General features: G+C 48.6%; 1 protein-coding gene across 2 annotated transcripts; it reads left to right on the top strand.

The window, feature by feature from the left end:
- LRRC3C (leucine rich repeat containing 3C) lies at positions 1-17,517 on the top strand. Of its 2 annotated transcripts, none has more exons than XM_083408786.1 (2): positions 1-1,824; positions 13,018-17,517. In XM_083408786.1, exon 2 carries the CDS (start codon positions 13,125-13,127, stop codon positions 13,905-13,907), a length of 783 nt encoding a protein of 260 aa, XP_083264912.1. In that variant the 5' UTR covers positions 1-1,824; positions 13,018-13,124; the 3' UTR covers positions 13,908-17,517. The 2 variants fall into 2 exon arrangements, with proteins under 2 accessions (XP_083264912.1, XP_083264913.1); XM_083408787.1 differs by lacking the exon at positions 1-1,824 and adding an exon at positions 8,750-8,814.
- The last annotated feature ends 4,414 nt before the right edge of the window (positions 17,518-21,931 follow it).

Raw genomic sequence — 21,931 nt, forward strand, 5'->3', positions numbered from 1 at the left:
AGACATCAAAAGCTGGGCCATGTTCTCAGTGGGGGTTAGTTTAAATGATTATTTTATTTTTTAGCTTGAGTACATTCCTAATATTGCAAAGATGCTGGGGGACGGGGACGACTTGCTGCAGCAAAGTAATGTTTGGCAAATGACTTTCCCCGTCCCCTGTGCTCCAAGTCCTGTAACCTTGTCTCCCATGATCGATGTCTATTAGTTTCTGCGGCCGCTGCCAAAACAACTTGCTTCAGTTGGGCCCCCGTCCTCCGCCAGCTAGACTGGAAGATGAGCCCAAGATGGTTCCCAGAGGTGTACTTAGTTTCAAGGTAGCTTCAAGGAAACAAGATATGCCATCAGAGTCCAGGACCTGTCAAAATGGCAAGCTGCAGAAAGCGGCTATTTTTAAATGCTGCGGGGATCCGAGTGCTCATTTTGGTTTGGGATCTGTCTGCTGGATCCCACTCCCACATACCTCTTCAAGGCAATTTGCAGAGGGGGGGGGGGTTAACAGTTTCTGCAGTTAGGCCCTAAAACTGAAGGTTTGTGGGTGAATTGGGTGTGATCTCCTGCTGACCAGAGTCCACAAGAGTCCCACTCAGTTGGGGAGCTTCCTAGAGACCAACTATTCAGGCCCTGCGTCCAAATGTCAGCCTCCCCACCTGCTTTTCTGGTATTTTGGTTGGCTTTTCTCTTCACACGTTCAAACACATCTTTGTATCACTAAAGGGCGACTTGTGATTCGTTTTGTCATTTATGGCGGGCAATCCCAATAAAGGCATGCTTTAGGAACATCGGGAGCTGCCTTATCCCACTGGCCCATCTATCTCAGTGTTGTCTACACGGGCAGGCAGCAGCTCTGCGCGCGGAGGGTGTGGGTGTGTTACAGGAAGGGGGTCTTTCCTAGCCCTACCGGCAGATGCTGCTCATTGAACCAGGGGAATTCTGCATGCAAAGCAGACGCAAGCCACGTCGTCTCAGGATCCCTTTTCAGTACGGAGTTTCCCAAGCGGTCCGCTTTGCTTGTTAACTTAGCAGGGTTTGTGTCTCCACTTGGGATATGAGTAGAAACGGGAAGATGGGGAAGAAATAGCCAATAACTAGCAGGGAGCGTCTTTGCTTGCCTCCCAACTTGAAACAACAAACATTCCAGGTTGCACAGAGCGCTGTGCGTGTATGCACACTCCTCTTTTCAGGCGGGGTTTTCAGTCCCCAAAGGAGAGCTATCATTCTCAGCGACGAAGCGGGGAACCCACCCTCGCCCTCGCCGGCTCAAACGCACAGTGGCGCGCAGGGAGACGAGCAGGCAGGCGCACGCACTCGCACATTACAAAGCCAGGGCGGGCATCGAGCCCCTGATCGGTGACTTCCCTCCCTCCCACCCCCCTTAATTCATTTTTGCCTGCGATTTCTTCCCAGCTAGCCAGAGGCTGCTCTAGGTGCCCAAGGTGCACCCGCGCCCGCCCGCCCGCGCGCGCACCCAACCCACTCACACGCCCGTTCCTGGCTCGCACGCGTGGCGGCAAGAAGCTGGCAAACTTCACGCGTCCTGCCCTGGCGTGATGGGAGCTCTTGCGCGAGAGAGAGGTCGGGGTCGTCTCCTGCTTCGGATTCGGAGGCAAGCTCCGGAGCCTGCTGCGGATTAACGGGATAAAAGAGAGCGAGCAAGAGGAGAAGGGAGAGGAGCCGAGCGGGGAAAGCCGCAATGCCTGTTGCTTGGAAGGGGATCGTGGCGGATTCGGTCGGCTCCCCCCGCGGCTCGCCTTTCCCGCTTCCCCCCTCGGGCTGCGGGGCTCCGGAGGGCAGCTACGGCCAGCGGCGGGAGGCGAGCGGCGGAAGGTGAGCCGGATCCCAGCCCTCCACCCCCCCCCCGGGTTAGAAGCGGGAGGAAGGCGAGCGCGGGAAGCGGGGCGGGAGAGCTCAGCCATGGCTCCTCCGGCGAGAAGGGCGAAGCGGGAGCGAGATCCGGAGACCCGCGCGGAGGAGGAGGAGGAGCGGAGTTGCAGGGAGAGATGGTGTGCTGCAACTTTGCCTGCATCGTGGAAAGTTGTCTCTGGTTTCATTCCCCCCTTCCCTTCCCATGCAAAATCTTTACATATTATTTTTTTTAAGAGAGAAGGCAAACGTGCACCATATGCATGCTTACTCAGAAGTAAGCCCCGTTGTGTGCAGCGGGGCTTACTCCCAGGCAAAAGTGTGTGCGGTTAAGATTGCAGCCTTGCAGAAGCCTGGTTACACCTCTTCCGCTTCGGCGTTCGTGCGGGAGAGAGGCACGGGGATTGCAAATTTAAAACGGGCTTGCAAATTTGGTTGCAAAGGTCTTTTCCAAACCGAAAGCCTGGGGGTGATAATAAAAATAATAGCTGGGTTTTCAGAAGGGGCGGGGAAGGGGTGTGTGTGGTGGCCCCGCCACCCCCCGGCTCCCAGGTAAGGCGGTCGGCTGCATTGCCCAAGGTGCATGGTTAGACATGCATCCGACAGCTCACTTTGTTTTGGCTCCCAGGCACGACACAGAATCCTGTTCTGTACTCAGCCTGAAGCTTGGTTCTCCCATTCTGCCTGGGTGGGTTGTGCATGTGTGTGTACGTGTATATGCGCGTGAGTGTGTAAGAGAGAGAGAGGGAGAAATGAAAGACCCTTTGCTTTAGGTATGAAGCCGCTGATTTGGTGCCCTCTCGTGGCTCTCGGTATCATACCATTATATCGTGTATATCTGTATATAAAACCATGGAATATATAGATTAAAAAAGCAAGAGGTTGCAATTCCTTAAGCACAAGTTTTAAAAGGTGTGGAAATAAGGACGTTGGTCTTGGGGGAGAAACTTATCCTGCGTGTAAAAACCACTGGGATCATCTTGAATGTAAATCTATGCAGCAACTGGATCTAGACAATGCCATTTTTCATGGTGGATTTTAGTACTTGAAACCTCTCTGCATCCTTTTCAAGAAGAATTTTGGAAATGGCATTTTTCATGCTTCTGTAAGTTTCAGTTCCACTTAACAAACGAAGAATGAATTAGTTTCCTAGCTGGTTTCTTAGTGCGTATATCTTACTTCAGATCTTACAGTAGTAGACATTTCCTCTGGCTCTGCATCAAGATCCCCCCCCTCTCACACACACTTTCTTTAAAAATCAAGGAAACAGCAGGAAATGAACAACCCTGAAATTATTGCTAAATTCCCCCTGTAAAAAAAAATGTGGTTTTTATCTGCCTCCAGAGCTTGATTGCAGCTTAGTATGATAGATTTTGTAGAATCACATGGTGCAACTCTGATTCAAATTTTGGCCACGCTCATCTGCCAAAAAAAAAAAAATCCCCTCTTCACTGTTAATGTGCTGCTTTGCAAGGATGGGCCTTCACAGGTTGCATATAGTCATATAAGATAGTATTATTCTAGGTTTGCTTTGAAAGCACACATGCAGACAGACCTCTTTTTCCCTTTTCTGGAAAATGAATAGGACTGTACGGCTGCTGATTATGCCTGTCTTTAAGAGAGTGTATGGTGGCAGCAGCCACAGCAGCAAACAGAAAAAAGGGGTGTGTGGCAAGACTGTTCCGTTCTGGAGAGCCAAAATGTGCAGTTAAGGTGTCGTCTGAAGTTAGGGTTTTCCTTTAATTTAAAAAAATAACAGAGGCGTTCAATCTGCAGTGGTAAGATGTCTGTGAATACTGGCGTGCCCTGGGGGAATAGAGGCATTCCTTAGACTGGCTTTTGGGACTGCATACCTTCCCTGGGAAAATAACATGCATGTCACAATTCCTGCATGATGCTTGTACAGGTGGCTCAAGTTATTTTGCTGCCTGAGGCAAAGGACAAGATGGCTTCCTCCCATTCCAAGTTCAGAAAATGGTTCGGCTGGTTGTTGAATCTTGCTTCAGCACTGGCCATGGGGTAGTCTGGGGTTCATGACTGGCCTGGTTGGCAGCACACACAGAACCCAAATGAAGCTGAAGATTCAGGGCTAGGCAAAATTAAAGTGCTTCTTCCCACAGCGCGGGAGAGTTCTGTTGCGTTCAAGTCTTGCTTGCGGGCTTTCCATAGGCATCTGTTTGGCCACTGTGAGAAGAGAGTGCTGAACTAGATGGGCCTTTGGTCTGATTCAGCAGGGCTCCCAAGAAGAGGAGGGCTCCAGCGTGCAGAGGAGGAACAATGGGGAGGGGTGGGGCCTGATACTGCTGCCCACCAGCAGCTGCCGCCTGAGGCAGCTACCTCACTCTGCCTAATGGCAGGGCCAACCTTGCAGGTACAATGTGTTTATTTGTGTGTGTTTACACCATATACAAAGGACACTCCATGGTGACCTTAGGCATCCTATTATTTAAGGCTACATCTACACCGTATAGCAGAGGGTGTTCCGCAAAGAATCCCGGGAACTGTAGTTGACCCCTCACAGAGCTACGATTCCCAACACCCTTGAAAGGTTACAGTTCCCAGGATTACGTGTGAGGCAGCCGTGTGCTTTAAACACACGGTGTAGATATAACCTAAGTTACCCAATGCTCATTCAGTAGTCAAAGCTGCCATCCTACACCAGCTTTACCTGGGAGTAAGCCCCATTTAATTCAATGGGACTTAACTCCTAAGTACACATACATAAGGTCGTGCTGTAATTAACTTCCAAGATGGAAGTTCTGAACTTTTCAGTACAGTTAATTATTTGTTTGTTCATTCTAAACATATATTTGTCCATTAATTTAAGGCGACAACTCTCAAGAGTGACAACTCGCAACAGTCTGGAGCAAAGACTGAGATCATGCAGAATAGTAAAACCCGAGTAAAGTGATTTTTTTAGAACAACAGATGCACTGCTAGAAACCATCAAGATTGGAATAAACTTGGGAGTTGTGCTAGGAAGTCTGGCTGAATGCACAATTATTTACCTGTTGTCAAAAGGATATCAAATTTGGCACCAGGTAAGCCTGCCTGGCAGAGAGATTCCATGTGTGCAGTTGCCCCAGTGGAGAAGGCCGCCTAGTTCAGGGCCGGCCCTATCGCTAGGCAGAGGAAGGCAGCAGAACCTGGGGGGCAGGGAACAGTAGCAAGGCTTTGTGGGCTCAGGCCTATGCGTGCTACATGGCCATTTCCCAGTGCCATTAGCTAGCCTACTGCCCTCAGGGGCGATGGACGACACTGTTCTGCTAGCATTGAAGTACAATGTGACCTCTGACTCATCACAAGCCATCGGATGAGGAGGTTCCTTACAAGCCTTCGCTTGCTATTGTGAGAATGGGCTGATCCCATGCCACTCTAGAGTCCCAATTTAAGCAGGACACCCAGGAATTACAGAAGACCACCTTGGCTTCTGTACTGGATCCCAGAACGTCCAGGGGGGGTTTTGGTTCGGCTCTCTGGTGCAAGTCGGCTGGCTCGCACCAAAGCACTGTACCGAAAAAGCGAACAAACAATTGCTCAAGAGAGCTCAGGACGGGGGGGAAAGGAGCGTCCTGATTTTGATCAGTGGGATGTTGATCTGAAACCTTGCCTACAAGTCTTGCCTGCAGGTATAGGCAAGGCTGTATATCTGGAGACTGGTGCCATTTCCTAGACAGAAACCCACCTTAATGGCTGAGGCTGCATCCTTGTGACTTCATTCCTCGTTCTGTTCCAAAGCAGTGCAACTCAGTACTTTTGAATCTTTAATTGGCCGATCTGTTGCCAGCAGGGCTTTCCCAACCCTCTTCTCTCTCTTAGGGAAAGCAACTCGTCATTTGCAGAGCCTGGAAACACTCAGTGAATCCCTTTCACCATTTAATGGGATTGCCTTCCTGGCAAAAGACCCATTTGCTTGAAAGGGAGGGAAAGACCCAAACATCTTTGCTTGGCTCGTTTCATGGAAATCCGGACCAAATTACCTTCATAAAACACACAGGCTCAAGACCTTTTATAGCTCCTCAGAGCTGGAGGACCGTTTTCAGAAAACCCACCAGGCATAATTGGCTTTTTGAAATAGGCAGAAGCCCTATTGATCCTAGATTTGGAAAGACTATCCTTCCACTGATAGCAGAGTTTTGATCACAGCAAGAACGGCATGTTCTATTTGGAGAGAGAGAAATTGTTTCCTAAGTATAATAATTTTCTTCCTTTCCCTCTTTTTTTTTAGAAAAAGAGCAACCCCACGTACTTTTAACTTTCATGAATGCAAAGTACAGCACAGAAATATCTGAGACAATGCCTGTCAAAGCCTTGGAAAGGTTACAACATCTAGGGGTTCTTTAATTTAGAGCAATGTTTCCCAAACTTGGGTCTCCAGCTGGTTTTGGGACTACAACTCCCATCACCCCTAGCTAGCAAGACCAGTGGTCAGGGGTGATGGGAATTGTAGTCCGAAAACATCTGGAGACCCAAGTTTGGGAAACAATGCTTTTAGAGAAAAGGGAGATAAGAGGCGATATGATAAGAGTAAAATTATGTGGAGAAAATGGACAGAGACAAGTTTTTCTCCCTCATAGTGCTAGAACTTAGGGCCACCCTATGAAGCTGAATGCTGGAAGACAAAAGAAAATACTTCTTTTTCACACAGTGCAAACTATGGCATTCCCTCCCACAAAAGGTAGTAACAGCCACCAGTTTAGATGGCTTTAAAAAGATCAGACAAATTCATGGAGGAGACGGCTGCCAATGGCTACTAGCCATCACAGAGCAAGTTCTCCAGAACTTTTCTTCAGGTTGCTTATTAAGCAAAACAGTGCATGGGGTGGGGTGGGGTGGATACATGGAGAGAAAGTGAAATGTAGGCATGGTGTTGGAAGCCCAAAATATGTAGCTTATAACAATCTTAAAGTGGAGTGCAGGAGGTGCTAGGCAGATTTGCAGTGCGATACCATTCCACCTTGAGGCCACCTTAGCCATGCTGTTGACACTGCAGTCCAAACTTGCAGGTGACTTCTCCTGGCCGTCTCATGTAGCTGTAGACCATCAAGCCACTCTGGAAGCCCACAGGCCACTGGCCATAGCGTGGAACAAACATTCACCAACACCGTCTTCTGGGAGTGGCCACCCATGAAGAACCTGAATTACTATAATAAAGTACCTTTTAACCCTAATCCCGACCTAGAATAAGGTTACCAGATTTTTTTCAATGAATCCGGGGACACTTTTCAACTTCAATGGATTTTGTATGGGGACTGATTTGTAAATCCGGGGACTGTCCCCAGGAAACGGGGACATCTGGTAACCTTAGAGATACTATGGTCAATGGTACTGAGAGCTACAGAGAAATCCAAGAGATCTAACTGCCTTGATACATTCTCCGGCATATGCCATCCACCAGGGTAGTCAAGGGACAGAACACAGACTGGAAAGGACCCAAGCCATCAGTATCATCCCAAACTCCTTGAAAGTTGAGAGGCTTCTTATAGACCGGACCATAGTTGTCCATGGTCAAATGGCTTCTTGGTCAAATTTGACTTCTCTACGACTGGGCTCACTACTGCCCCCTTGAGGCAGACAGGAACAACTCCCTTGATGTGGAGCATTGTATACATTAAGGGAGGGTGCAAGCTTGCTGTCCAGCTGCAACTTGGCTGCTGTACCCATTCTGAAGCACTTCCATTTGGGTCCCGGTAGTTATGTGAGATGAGTATGGAAGCAGCTCCACACCAGATATCCCTTGCGACGTTTCCACCCTGAGCATGGTGCCAAGCCATTGCATAATCATTGCAGGGTGAAAGCTGATGTTGACATGTGGGCACAAAAGGGCTTATCTGATGCCAGCATGTCTGAGGCCTTCTCCTAGTAGGTTTCCTTTCTCGGCTAGTCCCCTCCTCCCCGACGTCTTTCCCTTCCCAGTTGCAGTCTATTTTTAAATGACAACACTGGGTGGAGAACATTATTGCAGAACTTCGCGTGGGTGACCTCAGCTTGCTGACACCACGTGGGCACACTGCTGGCGGCTGACACTGGCACGCTTTTGTAGTGACTTGGCTGGCACCAAAGGACATTGAGTTCAGGGTGCTGTTTGCCTGTGACCTATGGGGTCAGCGCCAGCCCACACATGAGGCAAGGTGAGGCAGCTGCCTCAGGCAGGAGGATCCACAGGGGCAGCAGATCTGGCCTCTGAGGAACACATTGCCTGCTGCTGCTGCCACCACCACGGTAACAGCAATAGCTGTGGCACACTCCTTGGAAGCCAGACCTGCCACCTGGATGCCCATATTTTAACTGGAGAAATGTTGGAGGGTATGGAATAGGATGTCCCTATTTGCATCAGAGAAATGTTGAAGGGTATGCACCTCCTCAGTAGCTCTCCTGATGCTGCCTCTACGGCAGCCTCTTGACAAAAAGAGGTCTCCTGGTCTCCTCCCACCCTTGTTCCCAATATAGTCTGCCTCAGTGCCAGTCCTGCCTATGGCCTTCTATCTGAGAGGTGGCTAGAAATGATTTGCCCCCAATTTCTCATAGCCGAAAGGAGCAGGCAGCTCTTCCATTGAGCGGGCAATCTCAGGTCATCTGCTGGGATTAGAAGGGGTTCCTTGTAGATATTATTGTGGACATTCCCATTTCTCCTAGCAGTGGGAATGTCCAGCAGTGCTGACCAGGTTTGGTTCCCTTTAGGAGGCAGTCACTGTAGGCTTATTGGGGCTTTGTAATGCAGTCGTACCTTGGAAGTTGAATGGAATCCATTCCGGAAGTCCATTTGACTTCCAAAATGTTCAGAAACCAAGGCGCGGGTTCCGATTGGCTGCAGGGAGGTTCTGCAGGAAGCCAATCGGAACCCGCGCTGGACGTTCAGGTTCCAAAGAACGTCTGCAAACCAGAACACTCACTTCCAGGTTTATGGTGTTTGGGAGCCAAAAGGTTCGACTTGCAAGGCATTTGGGATCCAAGGTACGACTGTATTTCATTTTATATACATGCCTGCAGATGTAGTTGGAGGCCATGCCAAACACAGTCAAAGTATGTGGCTCCCACAGCAGGTTTCCACAGGTGGTTCTGTGGTCTAAACCACAGAGCCTGGGGCTTGCCGATCGGAAGGTCGGCAGTTCAAATCCCTGAAATGGGGTGAGCTCCTGTTGTTTGGTCCCAGCTCCTGCCAACCTAGCAGTTCAAAAGCACATCAAGTGCAAGTAGATAAATAGGTACCACTTCGGCGGGAAGGTAAAACGGAGTTTCCGTGTGCTGCTCTGGTTTGCCAGAAGTGGCTTAGTCATGCTGTCCACGTGACCTGGAAGCTGTCCGCGGACAAACACTGACTCCCTTGGCCTATAGAGCGAGATGAGCGGGCAACCCCAGAGTTGTCCGCGACTGGACCTAATGGTCAGGGGTACCTTTACCTTTTAACAGCAGGGGAAGATCTTGGTAAGGCCTTGTGCAAGGTCAAAATTTGATACGCCCCAGCCCTTGCACCGCTAAGCAAGGTGCCAGGCTTTGGGAAGGAGGCACCAGGCTCTGGCCGCATCTTAGAGCCCCCCTGTCCTTCCCAAAGCCGAGCAATCGCTAACAAGGCTTTGGGAAGGAGGCAGGAAGGCGCCCTGTGCAGGGGAACTGGTTGCAGTGCCCCAAATCTGCCTCTGCTCACAGAGCCCAAACTCAGCTCTATATTTCTTTCCCCTCTTTAGTCTCACTCAGACGGCAGTCTTTCTTTACACTCCTGGATTACATTTTAATCCTATTTGGGAAGGGGAAGTCTGACCCGTTCTCTAATTGGTTTTTCATATACAGAACCATCCAGAGTGGCACTATATCAGGAAGCAGTTGTCTGACTGTTAGTTCTTATGCAGACGCCTTAAAATGCAGCTTCCCTTAATAGAAGGAGACGCCTGTCTGTCTGGAGCCTGGCCAGCAGATCTGACTAGCTTAAGGTAGTCCTCCTGGCCCTGCTGAGACCCCCAGTCTCACAGCAATGTTGTCGTGCTCGCCTTAGCCGGCTGGTGAGAAGTTTTGGGGACAAAGCAATCACCTGGGTTCACCAGTTACCTCCAGCAAAAGGTTACAGGGAGTTTATGGTATTTGTAGTATCTGCATTTCCTTACAAATAGACAGGTCAGACATGGGTAGAGGTATAGCTTTAATTATCCAAAGTCCACTGCGCTCACCTCAGGGCCACCAGGGGAACAGCCTGTAACCCAACATGCTTTCTGAGGCAACTCAACTTTCAGGGTGTACGTAGCCCCTGTCTGTCTACCATTCTCTGAAAAACAGAATGCGGCAGCTAGACTGGTGACTGGGAACGGCCGCCAAGACCACATAACACCGGTCCTCAAAGATCTACACTGGCTTCCTGTACATTTCTGAGCACAATTCAAAGTGTTGGTGCTGACCTTTAAAGCCCTAAACGGCCTTGGCCCAGTATACCTGAAGGAGCATCTCCACCCCCATCGTTCAGCCTAGACACTGAGGTCCAGCTCCGAAGGCCTTCTGGTAGCTCCCTCACTGCAAGAAGTGAGGCTACAGGGAACCAGGCAGAGGGCCTTCTCGGTAGTGGCGCCCGCCCTGTGGAACGCCCTCCCATCAGACGTCGAGGAAATAAACAACTATTGGACTTTTAGAAGATGTCTGAAGGCAGGCCAGTTTAGGGAAGTTTTTAATGTTTGATGTTTTATTGTGTTTTTAATATTCTGTTGGGAGCCGCCCAGAGTGGCTGGGGAAACCCAGCCAGATGGGTGGGGTATAAATAAATTGTTGTTGTTGTTATCATCATTATTATTATTATTTCTGACACAGACACCTTGATGATCTCTTGCCCAGCTGAGGGAGTGGGAAGATATCCTCTCTTCTCCCAAACAGCTTTCTCCTTCCAGGACTGCTTCTGGTCATTTTCTAGTTATCGTGGGCAGCTCTGTACTGGATTTTTTTTTTTTTAATAACACAATTGCTGCTCATGGGGCACATTGTATAAAGTACCACCCTTTAAGCCCATTGTTTATAACACAACTCCGTGGTCTACACCACTGTTGTGCTTATGCTCCTTATAAGTTCAGGTGTGACCCAGTTTAAATGTAACACCTAGACACATGAGACTTCAGACAAGTTTTGTTTTTTTTAAAACCCCAGCATGAACAGTGCCACATTGAAATTGGACCTGAGAACTTGGCACACCCCCAACATTTTTTTTAAAAGAAATGCAAGGATCTTAATCACAAAAGGAAGTTCAAGTAGCAATGAATTGTGCCTATGTGTGCTTTTTTTTTAAAAAAAGGAAAAAATGTTTATTGAACACAAGTGTATTTGAATGCAAGTCTCTTGCAAGATCAGGGAGGCTAAATTCCACACCAGAGTGTCAGATTCCACCACTTAGCAGATGACAAGCAGTGCCCTCTCTGTTGATGATCCAGAAACAGTGGCTCAGATGACTAGGTGAGGAAATGAGAAAGTGACACAAGCCGGCAATTGATGCGCCGGAGCAGGGGGTGCTCTAAAGATCTCTGGCCTCAATATGGCGGACTTCCTATTCAGTTCTGTGCCCAGTTTAAAGTGCTGGCCTTTAAAGCCCTAAATGGTGTGGGACCCTGTGGGAACACCTCCCCTCCCAGCCTGCCCGTGCCTTGAGATCTTCAGCAGAAGCTGTCCTCTAATTTCACCTTTGAAGGTGGCCATGTGTCCTACCTCTCAGAAGACAATACTCTGTTTGAAGGGGCGGTCAGAGGAGAGTCCTCTATTTACCCTTCTGAGGTAAAATGATGCACGTTGGGGGCAAAAAAGTACTTCACACCATGCGTAGTTAAGCCATGGAATTTGTTCCCACCGAAGGCAGTGGTGGTCATCAAGTGTGATGGAGGACAAGGCTCTCCAATGGCTGCTAGACACAATAGCTATGCTCTTCCTCCTTGGCTGGAGGCAGTGTGTTGCTGGAAACCACAGGACAGGAGAGTGTTCTTGCACTCAGGTTCCTGTTTGTGGGCTTCCCACAGGCATTTGGTTGGTCACCGAGAGAACAAGATGCAGCACTAGGTGGATCATTGTTCTGGCCCAGCAGTCTCTTGCCATGTCCTATGAGAACTGCAGTTCAGTGAAGGTGCTCTGGTAGCTTCAGATCTTTAGCCTTGCTTCCAGAATTGTAGCTCTCAGGTTTCCTTCAGGACTGGTATTGACTATGATATCTTGTCTTCGGTGGAGATACACCCGTGTGTGTGTGTGTGTGTGTGTGTGTGTAAACACTTTATTGAAAAATAAGAATATTGAATATTTCAAAAATATTGAAAAATTGTATTTTTCTGTGTATAAGACTAGGGTTTTTTTTTAACCAAAAAATAAGGTTTACAATTGGGGCTCGTCTTATACATGGGTAGTGCTGAGGGGTGTTTTCTTAATTTGGAGTCCCCCAAATTAAGGGGGGGGGCGTCTTATACACAGAAAAATATGGTATATAATTATAAGATCACTGGGTAAAATAGGACTTGAGAAGAAGAAAAATAAAATAACACCCATGTAAAAAACCAAAACAAAAAACCTTATAAACATTGCATGATTATTATTGCAGTTCACCTAATCTTAACCTTTATACAGTGTTGATAAAAACGAATTCCAAATACCGTTAGACTACAGCTCCCATCATCTCTGACCATGGGCCATGCTGGCTGGGGCTGATGGGAGTTGGAGTCCAGCAGGGGTTTGGAGTAGATGACCCCCGGGGTCTCTTCCAACTCTACAATTCTGTGAATATCTGGAGGGCCACAGCTTGCTCATTTGGGGCAAACTGTGCCATTTTTGTATACTGTAACGCTGGTGCGCACCCATGTCAAAAAAACCAGGACCACATGTAGTTGCACCTTGGATCCCAAACGCCTTGGTACTCGGACATTTTGGCTCCCAAGTGCTGCAAACCCGGAAGTGAGTGTTCCGGTTTGCAACATTCTTTGGAACCCTAACGTCCATCGAGGCTTCCGCGGCTTCTGATTGGCTGCAGGAAGGTCCTGCAGCCAACCAGAAGCCGTGTTTTGGTTTCCAAACATTTTGGAAGTCGAACAGACTTCCGGAACGGATTCCGTTCGACTTCCAAGGTATGACTGTACTTTGTTTTGGTGGTGGTGTTTCATTGTGATGACGAAACGTTGCCTCAGCTCCAGTGTTGCCCTTGCTCTGTCTTTTCAGTTAGTGATCCCCGAGCCGCAGCCTCGGAGGCTCCCCCAGAGGCAAAGGACTCCCACCAAGCAACTGATGACCGAGCGGCTTCACCGTGGCTCCCCAGATGCCCCGCCATGCCTTTTTTGGACTGGCTCCTCTACCACTCGGTTGCCATGTGGCTGCTCCTCCAGAGTTTTGTCCTGATAGCCTTTTGCTTCCACTCCGCCACCACTTTCCCCAAGGGCTGCTACCCTTCTACCGAGGACGGCTTCAAAACCTTCCGCTGCAGCAAGGCCCAGCTCACCGTTATCCCGAGGGATATCCCCAACGACACCAACAAATTGTACCTGGATTACAACCACATTTCTTTCCTGCCTAACGACGCCTTTCAGAACCTGCCCCTTCTGGTGGAACTCGACTTGTCGCACAACGCCATCAGCCGCGTGGAGGTCGGGGCCTTCCGGGGATTGTCAGAAAGCCTGCACGCTCTGGACCTCTCCTCAAACAAGCTGGTGTCTGTCAACAAGGATGTCTTCAGTGCGCTGAAAGCCAAAGCCAACCTCTCCAGCAACCCTTGGCTTTGCGACTGCACCCTCCAGCAGCTCGTCGAGAGGGTGGAGCTGGTGGCCGGCACCTCCGACGGGATCATCTGCGATGCCTCGGCCCGGAAGGAGCATATCGGCAAGCCCTTTCTGCAACTGGTGGGGGACATAGACTTTTGCAACATCTACAAGAAGACCACAGACATCGCCATGCTGGTCACCATGTTCGGCTGGTTCGCCATGGTGATCTCGTACTTGATCTACTACGTCCGGCAGAACCAAGAAGACGCCCGCCGGCACCTAGAATATCTCAAGTCCTTGCCCAGCAAGCAGAAGAAGTCGGAAGAGTCGTCTACAATTAGCACTGTGGTGTGACCAAAAACGAAACCCTCCCTCCGCCCCGCATCCTCAAGAAAATCGTAAGCAGATAAAAAGAGATTCTACATCTCCTTCATGTGGATCGTGTCCACTAGATGCTGGAATGCACAATGGCTGAAGAGACTGTTACTAAGCAAACAAAGAAAACGACTTGGGGAGGCAGGGCCTTGCTTATACAGAAGGCCTCCCTTAGAGTTTCTTTTCGAGCAACAAAAATCATGTCAAGGTTGAATTGCTCGGCACACTTCAAGGCAGGGGTTAGTGCCAGGTTGAATCAACTACTTCTCAGCCCTGCCGTAGAGACTCCATCATACACACACTTTGCAAAAAACCCCACCTCTTTCTCTCATGATATAGAGTACCAAAAACCTGGAGAACTGCATCCTGGGATATATTCCCATCATGCAATGCTCCAGAAGGATTGGGAGTGAGACTTAGGCGAAGCTCAGTGCTGTAGGTGTGCTGTTAAGATCCTGCGCACGTTTGCCCAGAAGTAAGTGCCACTGGGCTCAGTGCTGTTTACTCCTCAGTAAGTGTGCGCCCGACTTTAGAGGGTATTTCAAGGCCTGAAGTACGAAAGCCCCCCCCCCCCCCAAGCTCTGAACAATATACAGTAATTACCAAGTGCTGGGAGGCGTTCTGAGCCTGTTATTAATGTGCAAGATTAGAGAGGAAGAAACAAATTGCAGCATCCCCTTAATGCTGAATGTTCTCTTTGAATGCACATTAATAGCACCACCAGTTCCCCTGTCAGATGCTTCTTATTGGGATCCCCCCCACCCCCTTTAATCATTTTCTTCTTTGCAGGAATCCATTAAAACATTCAGCATGGAGTGGGGGCGGGGGGAAGAATCAATGTTTTGAACTTTTAAGCCATTCTCTCACAGTTCTTGCTGCTGTTAAGATTATTTCTCTGGCCTGCCGGGAGATGGGAAAATCTTAACTAGCTCAAGTCATGCAATTCGGGTGGGGGTGGGGGCAGGAATCGTACCCATACCGACTCTCAAGGAACACAAAGAAAACATGCACAGTTAACGCCCTCGATCCAGGAGATGGCAGGACCAGCAGAAGGCTGTGACGGCAAAGACACTGTTTAGCTCTCCAAGCTAAGCTGATTTTTTTGCAGGGGCCTCTGAGGAGTAGCATATGGCTCACCTGCACGGATCGGCACCTTGCCGAGTGATGCCTGTCGTCCACCTGTCCATCCCCCTCCTGTCGACTCCGCAGCAGCCTTTTCCGCACCTGCCATGTGATAGATTCACATCCAGGGAAACCTATTTCTACAGTGGATCGCATCCACTGGATTGAGGGGTAGTTGTGTTTACCCGTTTTCTCTTATAACTAGTGGCTGCATCATCACTATAGTCATCTAGGGACTCCAAAAAATTCCCATGATTCACAAGAGGTTCTGCCATTTTGATAAAATAATTTTAAAAAACGCACACCAAACAGAATAATTCCTAACTGGGAATCATCAACAAGTAGCTGAGCATATTTATTTTGGCACCTATAGGCCACATTACCAAGAAATGTATACTGTACTGTCCTATCAGCACCCCTCCACCCAAAAAAACAGGGAACATTGCAATTTTCGTTTTGCTAAGTTTTATGTACTTAAGAATAATAATCTTAAAAACCCGAACGCATATCGTCGCTGGTTTTCCAAACGGATCAACTTTTTTATATGTGCTGTAGCAATAGCTGGATATCCATTTTGCTGGAATGCTTCACGTTGAGCCATGGCAGTTATCAGAATGAAAATGCATATGGACTTATGGATCAATAGCATAAATACTTGGATCAGTAGTAAGGCACGAGATAATAGAAGACACATCTATAGACTAGAATCACGGGGTCATGTTCTTTGAGACTTTTTTTTCCCTTTCAAAAAACGAAAATAGTTTTAGGCTCAAATTTGACAAGAATTGACCTGGGCTCCAAAGGTTTATTGTACTGTTACCTTTCCATTTCTCAGAACCAGAACTATGAACCCGGGAAAACAAAAGGGGGCGGGGAACAGTTCACATGTCGCCCTTTTGTTATTTCTTCACTCACAGAAGTTGCCTGCTTGTTGTGAACAACAGTGATAAAAACGGAGCACATGCTTTTTTCCCAGCTCCACTCGTGGAACTCAATAGTTTTATTTATTTTGTCCAAGATCCTTATAACCTGCCCTTCCTCCAGTCTGGAAGCTCAGGGCAACTAACAGCCAATGAATTAAACCACCGTACAAAATTATGCCCGGGATTCTATAGCGAGTGTCATTGAAATGTGGCTTTGTTCATCGTTTTGCTGGTACGCGAAACCTGCCAGCTCCTTAACTCCTTGTTTTCATCAAGACCTCAGATCTCAGCTGCGTCATCCTCCATGGTCTGTGGAGGTCTGAAATAATACCTTTACAGGGAGCGGAGACCCGCCAGTTCCCATATGGGGAGGACCGCTCCTGTGAGTGAAGAGAGCATCAAAAGGGGATTGCCTGCACTGGCCCCGGTCGATGGCGCAGGGCCAGTGGAAAGCATCATCTGATCTGATGTCTCCTGCTAGCCAATACTGCATCACCTTTTATACAACACCAATGTGCCACATCAAAGGGTTGTTTTGTCTGGACTTTTCCAAACGCTGGAAGAAGTAAATTAAGGAGGACCTTAGGGAGGTATGCTGGGCTTGGGAGAGTTATTTCTACTCGCTGCAAACCTCGAGGGTGTTGAAAGAGCTGTGGGCAAGGGGCCACATCTGCGGCGCACCACTCCAGACTGCAGATGTGACCTGGATATCCACCTGTATTCCTCATGTGCCTACCTGGTTCCTGCTTGGGAGGGAATGACGCCCTGCCAGGTTTCTAGACCATACGATAACTCTGCTCTGGCCCAAGCGCGGGCAAGAGATAGAGATCACATCCACCTGCCATTCTCTCAAGTGCCCTTTATTGAGAGACATCCTCCTCCAGAGCTTTTCAGCCTGGTGTACCAGGGCAGGCCTTTCTGTGTGTGGGGGGGGACATTTATGATTATTTTTTTGCAAGTCCCACCTACTTTGTAGCAAAATGCTCCCCTTGTTCTTCAAGAGGTCCCTCCTTCCGTTTCCTTTACCAATAAAAGCCGAAACGCCTTCTTTTATCAAGAGAGAGAACGCACTGCAATAGCCGGCCATCAGACTTAAAAGGGGCAGCTGGTCACCGAATGTTTCTCGGCGGAGGACCCAGAAGTCAACTGACCTTCCACTGTGACCGTGCATTGAGGGAGCCCAAGAGGTGAGGAGGAAGACTCTAATGCGCTCACTCTCTCTTTCTCTGTTGATCAGCAGCCTTATACCTTGACCTCTTCAAACTCAGTACCTCTTCTCTACATTCCCAGTATGCAGTAGGATCCCCCTCCATCGCAGCGTTGGCAGCCGGCCGGAGCTGCCGTTGGGAAAACCAAAGCAGCCGTGGAAAAACCTTATACACATGCGCACAAAGAAGAGAGGGGGAGAAAAGGAAGGAAGAAATACTTTGGTAATAAGTAAAACCTTTCCTGGTTGTTTTGTTGTTTTGTTTCCCCCCCTCCAAATGTTATTTATTTCAGTTTTTCCCCATGAAAAAAGGCAAATAAACAAAAATTCAACAGGCTACATTGGAAGATGCTTGGCTGCTTTATGTGTGCACGTGTGTGTCTTCGAAAATGTTCTTTTCCACGCAAGGGTTGCACAGGTGATCTGTGCAGGGGTGGTTCAAGGCATTTGGGCAGAGCATGGGTTTTGCTAGCAGGAGACCACGGGTTCAATCCAGGTAGGGCTGGCAAAGCTGGAGTCAGATCCAGGTCAGCACTAAAGTAATAAGTCACTGATGCCAGTGATGTTAACTCTATTCAAGTAAACCAAAATACAGCTCAGGCCTAGTGGTCTCAGCAACCCTTCCCAGCAGGTATTGCCCCAATGACATGGTTGCAAGACTGAAGGTCCTCTCCACCCCTCTTTAAGGCTACTCCTCTCCCGGGTTTTCCCCATACAGTCTCAAACTGTACAACTAATCTCTGTTCTGCCCTTTTCATTTCTCTGCACGTTCTCAGACTAGTGGGGAAGGGAGGAGGTTGCAGCAGCAGCAGGAGACTCCCTGGGTTCTTCATCCACCTCTTGACCCCACTCTTCTCTCCAGCCTCCACGTCAGTCTCAAAGTCTGAACTGATTTCTGCCACAGACTCTTCCTGCTCACTAAACCCTGTTGCCCTTCTAGCTTCCAAAGCCACCTCCCCCCAGTCTTTTCCCTTGGACCACTCATCGTCATCCCGCCACCAATCCCCCCGCTCTGAGCCTTCTTCCCCTGGGGGTTCTCTAGGGAGTTCCTCAGCTGGTGCCTCTCTCCTGCATCCAGGTAGCCCATAACAATGTCCGAAACCCTGAAGAGCTGCCCTCTGTCAGTTTGTAGCCTAGGGAAAGGGAACTTGTCTCCCTCCAGAGAAGAAGAGTTTGGATTTGATATCCCGCTTTATCACTATCCTAAGGAGTCTCAAAGTGGCTAACAATCTCCTTTCCCTTCCTCCTCCACAACAAACACTGTGAGGTGAGTGGGGCTGATAGACTTCAGAGAAGTGTGACTAGCCCAAGGTCACCCAGCAGCTGCATGTGGAGGAGCGGGGAAGCGAACCTGGTTCACCAGATTACGAGTCTACTGCTCTTAACCACTACACCACACTGGCTCTCAGACGGTGCTGAAGCCCGACTCCTGTTATCCATGACCATTGGGCATTCTGGCTGGGGCTGTTGGGAGTTGGAGCCCTCCAACATTTGGAGGGTCACAAGTAAGCCATCCTGGGATAAATGCAAAGCTGGATAGGCTGAAGGTTTTACCTAGGGTCCTTCCAGATTGGCATTTTATTATGTGAGTATTCTGCAATGGGGTGTTAGGGGAAGGGTAGTACCAATGGCTGCTGGTACACAGCAACTCCACCGCAGCCCAGGTTGGGTGGAACGTGTCAGGGACCAAATATGGTTCCAGTCCCTGGCACATTGGGGGAAATAACTGCTGGTCCACCACATCAGATAGTTTGAGGAGCACTGCTTTTTTAATGCATTTCAACTCCAGGCCTGAGGTTTGAACTCCAGGCCTGATTTAGAGCCTTCGCACACCTCTCCCTTCAGCAGAAAAGGCTCCCTGTGCGACTTAATATACAATCAATTTAAAACAGGACAGTCCTTGCCTGCAAGCTGACAGCTCAAAAAGATATGTGACACACAAGGGAAAAGGAAGAGGTTGGGAAGTGGAAGAAAGCAAACTTGGGAACCAATTCTTAAAAGTTAAATGTTAGTCCTTCTCACCAGCTGGAATGGAAGCACCTCGGGGGCAGGAGGGATCTGATGGAGGTGATATTTCAGAAGAATTGCTGCTTGGGTTGCTCCTGACAGAAATCTCCAGTCATCTCCGCAGAGGTTCAGTGCAACTCTCAGCCCATCTCACTTCCTCACACGGTGATTCACAAGCACACCACAAGCACACTTCAGGTCAGAAGATTGCGCTGGCAATCTTGTGTCTATTTGTGGACATTTCATGCTAATGTAATAGATTTCAAGCGGGAGATCGCTCAGTCGGTAGAGACTCTCCCATCGCAAGAGTTGTGGATTTGAGCCTGCATTGCAGGGAAGAGTTTGAAGAAGAGTTTGGATTTGATATCCCACTTTATCACTACCTGAAGGAGTCTCAAAGCAGCTAACATTCTCCTTTCCCTTCCTCCCCACAACAAACACTCTGTGAGGAGAGTGGGGCTGAGAGACTTCAGAGAAGTGTGACTGGCCCAAGGTCACCCAGCAGCTGCATGTGGAGGAGCGGAGACGCGAACCCAGTTCCCCAGATTACGAATCCACTACACCACACTGGCTCTCCACACTGGGCTTGGACTAGGTGACCCCTACGGTCCCTTCTAACTTTACAATTCTGTTATTATAAATCAAGAAAGTGTGGACAAAAAAAACCATGCCAGTTGATTCTTGGTTCTTATCCCCACTTTGTTCATTAAAGTAGTCTTCTTCAGACATTTTAAAGCCAGCTGCAACCTGCAACACAGAGACAAGAAGTTTACTGTATTTTTCGCTCTATAAGACGCACCAGACCACAAGATGCACCTAGTTTTTGGAGGAGGAAAACAAGAAAAAAAATATTCTGAATCTCAGAAGCCAGAACAGCAAGAGGGATCGCTGCGCAGTGAAAGCAGCAATCCCTCTTGCTGTTCTGGCTTCTGGGATAGCTGTGCAGCCTGCATTCGCTCCATAAGACGCACACACATTTCCCCTTACTTTCTAGGAGGGAAAAAGTGAGTCTTATAGAGCAAAAAATACAGTAATTTTTACTGTATTACACCAGAGTGTCTCAAAGTGACTTTACAAAAAAGAACAGAAACTTAAAAAAAAATAATAATAAAAACTAGATGGAAAGTTTTTGACCAAACTGCGGGAGGCAGTGGAGGACAGAAGTGCCTGGCGTTCTCTGGCCCATGGGGTCACGAAGAGTCGGACACGACTAAACAACAACAACAACAGATGGAAAGTTGCAATAAAACAAGAACCAAAAATGCTCGTCCATAATTACATATGAAAAGGACAAAATTCCTACCCACCCCACTGAAAGCTAAGCACAAAAACTGGCCACAGACATAACTAATTACCCTCCAAAGTAAGGGCCGAGAGCTCAGATAAATGACCATCGTTCTCCCCCTTGGTCCTTCGCTCTCTGCTCTCCGTCATTCCTCAACTTCCCAACAACAAAAATAAGATAGTGGGAAATGGGGCACTGCCCCACTAAACTCTGTCCTCAGCCAGCCCCTACCTGCTTCCCTAACTACAGTGGTACCTCGGGTTAAGAACTTAATTTGTTCTGGAGGTCTGTTCTTTACCTGAAACTGTTCTTAACCTGGAGCACCACTTTAGCTAATGGGGCCTCCCGCTGCTGCCACGCGATTTCTGTTCTCATCCTGAAGCAAAGTTCTTAACCTGAGGTACTATTTCTGGGTTAGCAGAGTCTGTAACCTGAAGCGTCTGTAACCTGAGGTACCACTGCACTTATACCAGTTCAGGGAGGGAGGGTCCTGTCTGCTTCCTTCTCCGCTTTGCTCTTGTAGACCTCATCAGGGAGGAGGATGGGGGCGAAACTCGAATTAGTTGGTTTCACCTTTCATCGGCTCTGTCTTCATCTTCTGCCGGCCCTACCAGTCTCAACAGGCACCAGTAAAGTTCTTAACCTGAGGTACTATTTCTGGGTTGGCGGAGTCTGTAACCTAAAGCGTCTGTAACCCAAGGTACCACTGCACTGTTGTGCCTCCAGGGCTATGGCGTCCCCAGGGCCACCTTTTTTTCTAGAGGACACCACAGGAAGGACCGAGCTTCTCCTCCTCTTCAGAGGAGCTCTCATTGGGGCCTGGTGGGGCCTGGAAGCCACACCATTTTGAAAGCTTCTGTTTAGCTACAGCCATTCCTTGCATCCCACTTCTGCTGAGTTTGGAGGACAGAGGTTTTTAGAAATGAGACGCCATAATCCCACTTTCGGGTGCCAGCGTGTAATCCAACCTTATCCCCGAATGAATAAAACAACAACAAGCTTGTTGGGCTTTTGTGAACGAGGTCATGTTCAGAGCCACCTATATATCATGTTACCCTCTTGAAATCAAGTAAATATGGTGGACTAGACACGGCTGGAATACCTGAGGGTTTTCTTTTCAATCAAGGAGGTTGCAGCTGTGGTGTGGGAGCAGTTTGTATTATCCATAGATGCACATGCCCCAAACTGACCCTAATGACCAGCAGCACTGCCAGTTTTCAAATGCACGCAGCTCCCACTACCCAAATGTTCATTATACAAAAATTCACTCATCCAAACACGACAAATTAGTACCCAAACTTCACTATACACACCGCAGATATCCAAGCAGACAGATCTCAGCGTATTACTGTAAACAAATAAGCAACCTTAAACAAGTCTTACTTTGTGTGTTTTGCTGGTCTGCTGGTCAACTGTTTCACCAGAAACCATGGGGGGGGGGGCAGGAAGGGTGAGAGAT

This window comes from Podarcis tiliguerta (genome assembly GCF_965153285.1).
Source record: "Podarcis tiliguerta genome assembly, chromosome: 13".
In the NCBI taxonomy this organism is placed as follows: domain Eukaryota; kingdom Metazoa; phylum Chordata; class Lepidosauria; order Squamata; family Lacertidae; genus Podarcis; species Podarcis tiliguerta.